Genomic DNA, 12073 nt, shown 5'->3' with positions numbered 1-12073 from the left:
GTCCTTCTTGATTATCATTACTGCTATGTTCACCGAAATAAGTTGGAAAAGTCCCTCCCAGCCGTCGGACCGCACCACAAGAACAGTAAGCTGCCGGGAATAATCATGTAGGAGCAGCCTAACAAACGCAAGACAAGCAGCAGAGGCGCCGTCACGCCAATCTCATCATTGTCCTTCACAGTTGCACAGCTAACTGCTTATGATTAGTGTACGACCGCAAGTAACTCAACAGAAGAATCCCAGGCCGCAGCCAGTGGTGGGGATAGAGGCGGTGTAAATTGTGATTTCGCTCCCCCTTGTGTCAGCAAGACAGTCCACATAAAGACTTATGAAAGTAAAATCAGCAGAAAACTTTTCTGTTGGTCGAACCCTCATTGTGTTTGTCTATGAATTGTTGTTTAACTTTACGTTTCTCCAGCTCTGCTTCTGCGTTCTCATTCAGCCTCTTCTTTCTGTCTCTTCATCCCTCACTCAATGTTTTTGATAACCATTCATCTGAATTATTTACCTGTCACCATGTCGGTAAAGGCCAATTATTTCACATTCTGAATTAATGGGAAATCAGACGGGTAGACAAAAAGCACTCATTACGAGAGGAGTGACACCGGAGTGATCATTAATACACTGTACAGTAAGACCGCTGTCAGATAGCCGCTCCAAAGAAAATGTGTTGAAAAAATGTATATGTATATTTTCTAGTTTTATTAGAAACACATTTTTGCCAACATGTTGTATTTATACAGTGAATGGTCTAATATGCACTGGAGGTCACATAAGCTTAGGTTTATTTGAACAATAAAAGACATCCCATTAGGGCTGATATTCAAAGAGATGTAGCAGCTACTAGCCGCATATTTGACCGTCAGTTTTAAATAGTTTGGACAAAAATAAAACCTGTCTAAGTATGTTATATTAACAATTTTATGAATGTATCTTCAGACTAAAAAGTAAGAAGTCAATTGCTTCTTTTAACACTTACATTTTGTCTCAACACGTTCTGCAGATGATGGTGCAAAGCACACTTTAACAGTATTTGTGCTATTTTATTTGGCAAATGTCTACTTTACTTGTTTGTTTTTATTGATATTTTAATCTTTTTTTGTAAACAACATCTTGTACAAACTAGCACAGTGAATCACAACCCCAGCAAATATGTTTTTATCTCCATACAATATAAATGAAATCAATACAAAAGTTTGGTTGGTTGCTTGGAACAATTTTATATGGATCAAGAGGTTCTAAAACATGGTTTTCGATACTTCTGGACTCCTGAATTTAATAGATCACGTAAACAGTTGACTGTTCTAAGTCCCGTTTAGAAGCCCGGAATTTTTTTTTTAGAAGGTAGACTTCATTTCGACATTTCAAGTTCACTTCCATTTTAAATAAAGGGTTTGCAATCCATAGAGGGTTTTCACTGTTTGCCTTTTGAAGGCGGCCTTCTTCAGATTTGGTGGAAATACTGAAAAAGAAAAAACGAAAGAAAATGGTCCACACGGAGGAACAATTGTCATTTCCTCTGGTCTCCGGAAACATTGTGTCAAAAAGTTTAAGTGTCAATATGGCAGAGCCTTGAGAGGCAAAGAGGTCTGAGGAGCTTCTGAATAAATACAAGGGACAAAAGTCGTACCTCGAACAGAGTGTGAACGCAACTCAGCTTGGAGCCCGGTCAGGACACCATCCCCGCTCGGCCTTATTCTCTCTCTACAAAGCTATTCAGGTCTTTGACAGTAGCTAATGATGTTTTCCTGTTCAGGGCGTACCATAGGAGATTTCCAAAGGCTTGTTTTTACCCCACCGGTGAGTGTTAGGGAGCGACTGACATGAGTCAGGAGGGGTGACGGGGGTCCAAACAAAGGAGGGGGTGAATGGGGGGCAGTTCAGCAGTCTCACCCTTTTTTTTTTTGGATGCGGCTTGGGGAGTTCATGAAGCAATTCACACACCCAAACACAATAATGAAGACAATGTTTTTAAGCATTATGCCAGATACGCTCTCCCCACAAAAAGCAACAACAAATCCAGAGGGAAAATAAATAAATAAATATGAAACGAAAATAAAAATGATTCAATGGCGTTGCCCTAACCCTGTCAATATCCATTTCCATGTTCTCGACCCCAGCCCCCATCACCACAAAACCTCATCAGGACCTGTTCCTCTCATCAGTAGAGTCCAGGCTCTCAGAGAGCTACCAAACAGTGCCCTCGTTCATTTCCGAGGGTGCATGGGACAGGTGGTTGTTGTATCCGCTGCCGTTCAGGGACAGTGAGGTAAAGGGAGGACTGGGGCCGAACACATCGGAGGAGAGGCCGTGCATGGGTCCCGGGAGGCCTGGTTCTGGGCTGGGAGAATCCCCCGGATGGTGGGACATTATATCGGAGAAACGCTGCACCTCGCTGGAGGGGTGGTGGCCCGGCAGGGGGTGGTCCATACCTCCGAGGGGGGTCCCGGTGGGGCCTGAGGAGGGCACGAAGGGGAGATCGACCGGGGTCTGGGCTTGCGACGACGGAGGCCCTTGAGGGAAGAAGTCGTAGTTCCCTGTCGGACCGTAGTACTCGCTTTGATAATCTGCAGATCCAAGAGAAGATGGGAAAGTTAGCTCGGAGAACAATGCAGAAAGAACTCCAGAGACATTGAGGAATGCTTCCAATGTACGTGGCTTGATTTGTATAGAGAGGGAGGCAGACCCTCGCCGTACTACATTAGTCACAGGGCACGCTACACTTAAATCAAAACTGCAATTGGGTGGGGAGAACAACGCGGCCACACAATTAATTAAAATGGGGGCCATTTCTTCAGCGATTCTACCTACTGAGACCGATTTCTTTTTAATTGTGCAGAATATTATAAGACTTTTTGCTTCAGCAGAAATAACAAAGGCCCGAGCACAAATGAAATTCTCTGAAGAAGATCAGATATTTCACAGACATTTCAGGGCTTGTGAAGGAAGTGTGGTATCATATTACTTAGATAGAAACTCAGTGATCACCAAAAGCTTCCGGACGAGCTTACCCAAACTAAAAAATACACCAAAACTGTATTCTAGAAAATAATAACATGATAAGATCCTTATTGTGGCCTTTCCAAACTTGCTGCATTTTATATATTTGTTTGTTTACAAGTTAATGTAATGTTTTTGCTAAATTCACATTTACATTCTTGTGAAAAGACACATCATGGGTAGACTATCAACTGTATTCCTTTAAGGTCTCAACGTATTATAGAGTTAAAAAAAGGGTTGGATAAAATGGGGCCTTGTTCTGTCCAGTCCATACATGTCATTTATATATTATTACAATAAACAGTATTGTATTAAAATGAAGAGTATTTAACTTCACATTGTTTAATTTAATTATATTTCACATGTATGTATAGTTTACTGATTTCCTGCATGTTGCACATTTTACTCCCTTGCACCATTTGTTGCCTTTTTCTTCTTATGTCTTGGAACTTTAAATTATCATTGCCAACAATATAAGCTATAGTTATTGTGCATATTACAATAAAACCTTTGAATCTTTAATCATAACAGCATGATATAATTACAATAGGAAACATATTTTGAACAACATGTTAAATAAAATTAGATTAAAATAGAAGAATCATACTAAACATTATTTTACAATCAAATACAATTATATGTCATGAATAATCTAACTTTGGATAAATACAGAATACAAAAACATTGGCAAAAATTGAAATAGTAGCATACCTCCGTAGTAGGAGAAGGGCCCGTTGGGGATGAGCTCCCCGGGCTCCAACCGGTCCACCAGCGTCCTCATCCGCCTCGGGCTGCGGAAAAACGCGTGCCTCCGCGCACCCAGCGCACTCAGCTGCTTCATGCGCCTCTCTTTGGAACGTCGGTTCTGGAACCAGACCTAGACACACACAAACATTTCGTCTCAGCAAACATGCAAAAGTCATCTGACGCCATTTTGATTGCACGTCAATATTGTGTGTGAGATGGGAGGAGGGTGATATGGAGGTGATGGAGGACGTGGCTGAGGGCCGCATAAAGAAAATGTAAACACAAGAAATGTGCACGTTGTGGATTTTGTTTTGGAATCTGCAAATAAAGCCCACTGTGTTAATTCCCTGCCGTGCACACGAAAGTGTAATTAGGTGTCATGTTTACCTTGGCACCTGCACCCAGCGGCTTCTCATGACAGTCAATAACCGGGATGACTGTGTGTTTTGCGGCGTGCGTGATGAGCCGGTGCGGTAAATCCGCGAGGATCTGCAGTGAGAGAACTGCGTCCAATTACGGTTCCAGGAGCGGGAGTCACATGTAACCTCCCTAATGATCTTTTAACCCTCTATTTACTCCGGCTCAGGCTACAGCAGCGGGGGCTTAAAATCTCCAATTAATACTTAATATGAGGGTTGTTACCGATATATTACCGGGCTCTTTGAGGTTATCATTTCCTAATCTATAGGCCGGCTTCCTTTTCCCCCTTATGCTCATACATATTAGATAGCCTTACTTGCCACTTTTACTATGAATCTGCTAGCCCTCATCCTTATTCACGTTATGAAAAATAATAACCTGTTGGTAAACTAGAATATGTGGAAGTACATTTTGCCACGTGGGTAGTAATATTTTTGGCGCATGGATATGAGATGTTATAAAAACCGATTTAGCCGTTCTTGGAAACAAAGAAAAAGACAAAATACTCCCTCATACAAAATTGATAATAATTTTAACAACAGCAGCTGTAATAATAATATTAAATACAAATAATAATGTTAAAAAAAATTGTCTTGACAAACCCCCTGGCCCTGCTGTAATCCAGAGTTGTGAGGAGACAACCTGAAGACCCTTGAAACAGATTTCTGTCTTCCACTTGGCTGGAGATGCTCGCAGCATGGCTAAATGTGGCCGCAAAGCGTGCTGGGAGCGCGGTGCCAGGACTCCCAGCAGCCCGGCGCCAGTTGGCGACTTTGCCCGGTCACCAGCGCCAAGAATCAAAAATACCCATATAAATTACCCGTTTCCAAATCAACCTCGTCCACGGCCAATCTGTGGCTTAATGAATTATATGCGAAGGCAAAAAGGGGGCCTCCTTCTAAAGAGGGGTGAAGGATGTGGCGGAGGGGGCTCTCTGGTGGGATGAGGCCTGCGTGGTCATGACAGTCTGGCAGCTTGGCAGGGACATTTTCCATAAAATATAAGCTGTTACATCACACCTTTTAATGGGTGCGTAACACCCTATAAAAAAGAAAGCCCACCTCCTCCACCTGTGGGTGTCCCTTGGATATTATGTCCATCACATTTCAGACGCAATCAGAAGATCAATATCGTAAGGATTTGAATGATTTGCACTTGGACTTTCACATTCAACAGATTCACAATTATTCAAATCTGTGAACAAGTTCTTATTTTATACTACTATATCTTAGATGTTTAGTTGTTTTTATTCTAATCCTCCTTGTGTGAACTCTTATTTCCGCTATTACACCTGGATTTCTCTACGGGGATTAATAATGGTTTATATTATTTTATTTTATTCACTTTGTGCACACATTATAACAACTGTTTTCAACTGCCTCCAACCCTGCACCGTATACGTAAATCGGACTAGCCAGCACATTTGTCGTTCCTTATGTATACTTCACATTTATACAACCATATATTACATTTATAACAACCTTCGCATACTGTAAACTCATCGGCACCTTAATGCACTTTCTGGTTGGATGTAGCCATTTGAACTTCGTGACCACGATAAAGTTTAATCTAATATTCTAAAGGTTTAATTTTATTCTATGTTATCTTGTGATTTATTATTTAATCTTGTAAAGTCGTGGGGATGGTTAGATTTATATTATGATTTTGGTTGGGGTTGGATAAACTGCTCCATTTGCTAATAAATAACGAAGAGCTATCTTTATCCGGTGCTTAATGAAGCCTGATCCAGTGCGCGTAATGGGGAGCAGCTCACCTGGATGACCCGCATGTTGAGGCCGGTCTCCTGGGCCAGCTGCTCCCTGATGTGCCGGGTGGGTTTGGGGGTGGCAGCGAACGCTGCCTTCAGGGTCTCTAGCTGTTTGGCCTTGATGGTGGTGCGGGGGCCGCGCCGCTTCCCCCCCAGGTTCTGGTCGTCATTCTCGTTGTTGACCGTCTCTTTGTCGGACAGGGCGGCTATCTCCGTGTCCTTCAGAACCACGTCGTCCTGCAGCTGGTCCTGAGAGTCCGGTGATAAACTGGGGTCGCTACACGCCGTTACTAAACACAAGAAGATGAACGTTTGAATAACCGGAAGTAAATCAAAACAGGTCGTAAATCAAATGTATACTGAATGCAATGACACGTGTGTGATTTAAAGGTGGCTGGAGATGAATGAATATCTGAATATTTTTCAATGTGTCATTTTGGTTTTGAGTTTTAAGCAAATGTAACGTTATTTTACAAACTATAAGACTTTCTCCTTCGTATATTAAGTCAACATTAACGCAATACAAATCCTGCACACAGATTATGGAACACACATTTATAAAACTCATGTAATTTCATATTGGAGGCTAAAATAACGAGTTTTTACCGGTGCAGAGAAAAATAAAAGGCTTGGATAAATACATGTTTTACAAACTAAAAGCAACCAACGAGACGTTCTCCTTGAACATTTACGCAATACAAATCCTGACCAACAGCTTTATGGAACAAAAATCCTATTACTAATGTAGTGTAATGTTATAGTTTTAAATTAGTTATTTTTACTGGTGTAAAGAAACTAAAAGACAAGAGTAAAACACAAATGTGAAAAATGATTTTTGCTATCTCTGCGGGGCAGGACCCATGACATACATCACCATTTACACACACATTAACGCACCTGAGAGGAGGCTGGCGTCTTTTACACTGCTGTTGTTTAGGTAATCTTCTTTGCAAACGAATTTGTTCTCGTCTATGATGTAGAGCTCCTCTCCGGTGGACAGCTGCTTGTTGCACATCATGCAGGTGAAGCAGTTGAGGTGGAACACTTTGCTCCGGGCCCTCCTCACCAGGTCGTTGGGAGAAATGCCCTGCGAGCAGCCGCCGCACTTGGTGCCGAACCTTCTGCGGAAAGAGAGGCAGGGTCGTTTCATTGTATAATGTTAAAGACATATTTTACATAAATAAATTCCGAAATAATTATGTGATCGCACGAGGAGGTTGGACAAGGAACATCCGTATTTAGCAGAATAGAGACGGACTTTTAAAACTGAATGCTGGCTTCACTCTATAGAGACTGAAGTCACATGTATGTGGAGGACATGCATAAAGGGATCCGGTTTGACACATGACGTAGTTTATTTTTTATTTTTTAATAAATTGACCATTTGGAAACATGGACTTATATAGATAAGTCCAGATAATATATCCTCTATAAATCCAATTGACAGTTTTGAAGAATTTTGTTTTTTTTCGATTTAAGGTTATATTTCTTGGACCTTGTGCTAAGAAAGATCTCACTGCTCAATCCACACTGCCGTGATAGGGTTAATTTTTTATAATAATAATAATAATAATAATAATAATAATAATAATAATAATAATAATAATAATAGTAATAATAATACTTTTTTAAAATGTGAAATTCTTAGTTAATGCACTGTCTCTCAAACTCTATACCGCTATTAAATAAATACTTAATTTTACGAGAAGATATTGCTGTTGCGTGTGAGCTAAATATTTTTCATTATTACTTACACATTATTAACATATCCTCTCCTTCTACTAAGAGCATTTTCACAACCATCTGTCCTCTTACCCTCCTGGAGTTTTATCCTATATGTGATCTACATATAAGGCAGTGCAGTACATATAGGTCCAGTACCACAGCTCTAATAAAGCGTTGAATAATGTGTATTGAGCCCTATGCACTGCTTGTTGACTGCACGTCTGTGATTGCATTGTCTGCGGACTTGATCTTTTCAACTAGTTTACTATTCAAATCCACTTATCACGTCCTCCTCAGCCGGCCTGAGCAAACACACCGGGCCGGCCCTGCGGCTGACAGAAACACAGCCCAGGTGTGATTTCCTCGATTTCCTAACAAACCGCCTCCCCCCACTCCCCCTCCCGCTGAGAACGAGTGCACACGCGTTTAATGTTGCTGGCCCTCTTTTCTTCTTGTTTAGCATGAGAATCCAAATTAACAAGCTTTTAATTACTCGCTGCTAATCAAAGCTTATCGCCTCCAAAGTGCTCGTTCACGCCTGCAGGCGTGGACAGGTCGGCTCAGAGAATAAACAGAAAACAGTGCGAACACTTTGAGTGTGCAGTCAACACATGGGATAGGCTTTTAGTATTTCTATTTTTTTTAGAATGAGAAAGCACAAGAGGTGTAAATAATGACCTGGCATTTTTTTGTCAATTGTATTCTATAATTGAAAAGTTTTAAATAATATGGAAGACAAAGAACATTATTTTAAAGTTATTTTAAGTTAAGACAATTTGCTAAAGAAATAATAGAAAAATACATATATTTTCTAAAAATATGTATTGTCCTGGTATACTGCTTTTTAAATGTATTGAGTCTATTTGATTCCCCTTTCCTGCTGCCACAAACCCAGACATATAAACCACAAACAACCCTGCTTGTCACCTTCCCAGAGCTTACCTAAAGAAATCATTTTTGCAGTACAGTCTCCCCTCTCGAGAAAAACATTTTTCTGTCAAATTACATTTGCACTCGCAGCACTGCACGCACTTGACGTGCCAGGCTCTGTCCAGCACGTTGAGCAGGAAGCGGTCCAGAATAGGCCTCTCGCAGCCGGCGCAGTGGACCATGGCTTTGGGCTGAGCTGCAACCCCACAACTGAAGCACGAAAGCGAACTCAAATCAACAGTAGTACCCTACAGGCCAAGCATGGACCGAGAATATGCTTCTTCCTTCACAGAAAAACAGACACGTCCTCTCTTGCAGGTTCAAAAAAAGCCAAAAGGGGAAAAAAATCAGTCCTTCATCGGATCCGGAGGAAAAACACACAATTCAACCAACATGTAACCAGCTGCAGGTTGCTCTGAAGTGAAGAGAGCCCCCCTTTAGCCAGTCCTAATAAAATGCTTCTTGGGCAGTGCTGTCACACAACAACACACGCGCGCCTGTCAACAATTCAGTGTACATGGCAGCGTATCCACTGTTCAGACGCAAAAAGAAAAGAAAATCACACACCCAAAGGATTTTGGAAAAGAGTGTGTCCGCGGATCCTTGATTTTCAGTTGCTGCGATGCTCCGGTTCAGTCAGCCAGTCAGTCAGTGTGTATGCTGGGATGCCCAGTCTCCAGTGCCGTGATGTGTGTATGCTGGGATACGCTGGCTCTCCAGTAAACTGTCTTGCTCCTAAAGCTCCAAGCCAGCCTTATTCCCAGCCTCCTGACGTCAGGCCGTGGCCGGACCAATCAGCAGCGCGGCATGCCAGCAAGCATCAAGCCGCCCCATCATAACCCAGCGAGGGCTCTGCCTGCTATTTATGCCACACACTCAAGACACCAATTGTCAAGAATTTCCTTGCAAACTGTCATATGTTAGTGAATGTGTTTGGAGGCAGCTGCCGCGGCGGAGGCGCGCAGCGCGGAGGGAGAGGCGCCACTCTTCAGCCGCGTATAGCAAAGTGTCTTCTTGGCAGAAGGGGGGCAAGGAGGAATCTGAGCAGGTACACAGAGGCGTCTTCGGGATAAAGAAGCTGGAAACGCAGATTGCATGGTTTATTCCTGTGCGCACATTTCGGGCATGCTTTTATTTTGTTATTTGGATGTGTTTAACTTAAACAAATCAGCCGTTAATGAAATAGTCTGCTTTGTACTTGTGCATCTTTTTAAATGTTTGCAGCTCTCTGAAATAAGGTGTTATCATCTTTCCAGAGTGGCATAACAGCGTTTCTTTGGCACTGCGCAGCGAGCAGTTCTCTGTGGTGTGATGGAGAGGAAGCCCGAGAGACAGAGAGGCTCTAAAGTTGGCAGCTCATTCATTAGGGTGGTCCAAAGTAATTCAGGTCCACCTTCAATACATATCAGCCCGCTGGATTATTCACAGTCGTTTCCATCCAATCGTTTCTGTTCTTTAACAGCTTTTCTCTCAGATTGACTGTTTCTGTAACTAAACCATCATTTAGTTAGGAATTCATCTTTGAATTTAGTTAGACAAACTGTCCAATTACTGCCTCTAACACAATCATACCGAAAGGAATTGTTGTTAGAATAAACATAATGCATATTTGCCTGCCGCATGGTGGTGGCTTTATCTAAAGAGAACAAGCTTAAAACACACTCCAATAGCTTTATTTCCTCTTCTTTCTTATTTTACTTTTCTGTGTTCATAGGTTTCCATCATAACACTGACCTCCATAGATTTAGCACAATGCAATCTGCAATGGAAATGTGCGTTTTAAATGGACTACAAACTCACTTCCCCCTTTTTTCCTGAACCTGCTGAAGAATTTGAAAAAACAGAAAGTCTGACTCTCTCCTCCAGCACTGTAAATGCAGCATGTAAACAAGCAAACGTTGCTGTTATTTGCATGTGTAGAAGATGCCTCGGTAGTCTGTCAGTGGGGATAATCTCCGCCTGATTTAGACTGAGCCACAGAGAGAAGAAAAAACAGGCAGCTCACAGAGGCAGATTAATCCACGAATAGAAGGAAATCAAAATATAAGATTAAAAATATCTCAACTCCCCTCCAGGCCAAGGCACTATTAAATGCAAAAATTGTTTTAACCTTACCACTGTAATCCCCTTGCTAGCAATAGATTATATTCTCGCTCAGAAATTGTACTGGAAGTTAAGGAAAACAAAAGTTACTATTTTCTTTTGAGGCCTTCCAGCAAAACCATAATTGTATAACTAAATAAATACCCAAATTACAATGATTTTTTTCCACTGAGGGACATTTTATTGATATGTATTTTTTCTCCAAAGTCTATTTTTGGCTCAGAAATAAAGCAGCCCGGGAGATTTGTTCTTTATGAAGTGCAGGCAAGTGAGCTGGTTACACTGCGAGATAACTAATGTGAGATAATGAATGAGGCCGTGAAGATGCATGCCGTCATTAATTCTAATCATGACACGTTTATTTGTCTCCCCTTTCTCCTCCAGGGCAGTGAAGAAACACAAAGTCACCACAACAACAACTACAAGGGCCGGGGACAAAGAGCCGGGGATTGGATGGATTCACTATACTGTATGAGAGATATAAATATAAAACCTAATTCTGAATGTGCAGGCCGGGGAAGGACACCGGGAATCGGGTCCTATACCGGTGGAAACATCCACCCGAGCTGGAACTGTGATCAGCGGAGTGTACCGGGGAGAGGAGGGGGAGGAGGAGGCCGGTGGTGCCGCTCAGCCGCCCCGTAGTCTGCAGCCTCAACACTCCGCTGATATTTAAAATTCATAATAAAACACATTCATCATTCTGGTTTAAGAATGCGTTCATTTTAGGAATAAACAGCTTCACTAAATATCAGCTGTAATTTCTCATCTCAATAGGGGAATTCCAAGGTGCAGCTGTGACATAACCTAAAAGAAAGAAACAATAAGTCGGCATTATATTATTTCATTGCACTCATTATGAGTCAATTTGGATCAGTGTGCCAAATGCATGCAAATTCCAGGGATTGCAGATTAAAATGAGACTTTATAGCTAATCTGGCACGTTTACATCATGGGCCCAGTGCATTGTCCTTCTTAAATAAATACTAAAAAGTAGCATACTTTAAGAGGAATTACCACGAAAAATTGTTACAAATGTTTTCTTTTTCTCAAAAGATAAATCTTTGAATTTTATTAGCACCCCCCTTCACAGAAATATGGATTAATAATGTGTTAACTTGACATTCACATTAATCACATGTCAAGGTTTTCATTTTGACGCACAGTGTTACATCGTATTCATAAACTGTGTGTAAATATAGCGAGAATAATCGGTGTGAGTCTGTTTATGTGTGTGTGCGTGAGTGTGTTTGGGGGGGGGGGCACTTTCTCTGTTCTTGTCCAGTCTCTCGATCATTATCCAGCGCGTCCATCCCTCCCTCTTCCGTCCGTCCCAGGGAGAATGTCGCAGCCCTAACGCACAGTCCCACGTTCGACTGT

At 41.8% G+C, this 12073-nt stretch overlaps 1 protein-coding gene across 2 annotated transcripts; it reads right to left on the bottom strand.

The window, feature by feature from the left end:
- Positions 1-681: 681 nt before the first annotated feature.
- Positions 682-9287, bottom strand: lhx1a (LIM homeobox 1a). 2 transcript variants are annotated; one of them, XM_079676135.1, is made up of 5 exons: positions 8603-9287; positions 6833-7056; positions 5942-6225; positions 3712-3877; positions 682-2567 (listed from the first exon to the last, which is right to left on the bottom strand). In XM_079676135.1, exons 1-5 carry the CDS (start codon positions 8770-8772, stop codon positions 2188-2190), a joined length of 1224 nt encoding a protein of 407 aa, XP_079532261.1. In that variant the 5' UTR covers positions 8773-9287; the 3' UTR covers positions 682-2187. The 2 variants fall into 2 exon arrangements, with proteins under 2 accessions (XP_079532261.1, XP_079532262.1); XM_079676136.1 differs by having other exon boundaries at positions 6833-7053.
- Between the last annotated feature and the right edge of the window lie 2786 nt (positions 9288-12073).

This window comes from Notothenia rossii (genome assembly GCF_949606895.1).
Source record: "Notothenia rossii genome assembly, chromosome: 4".
Taxonomy (NCBI): Eukaryota; Metazoa; Chordata; class Actinopteri; order Perciformes; family Nototheniidae; genus Notothenia; species Notothenia rossii.
Note: the sequence above shows the minus strand (reverse complement) of the source record. Positions and strands in the feature narration are given on the sequence as shown.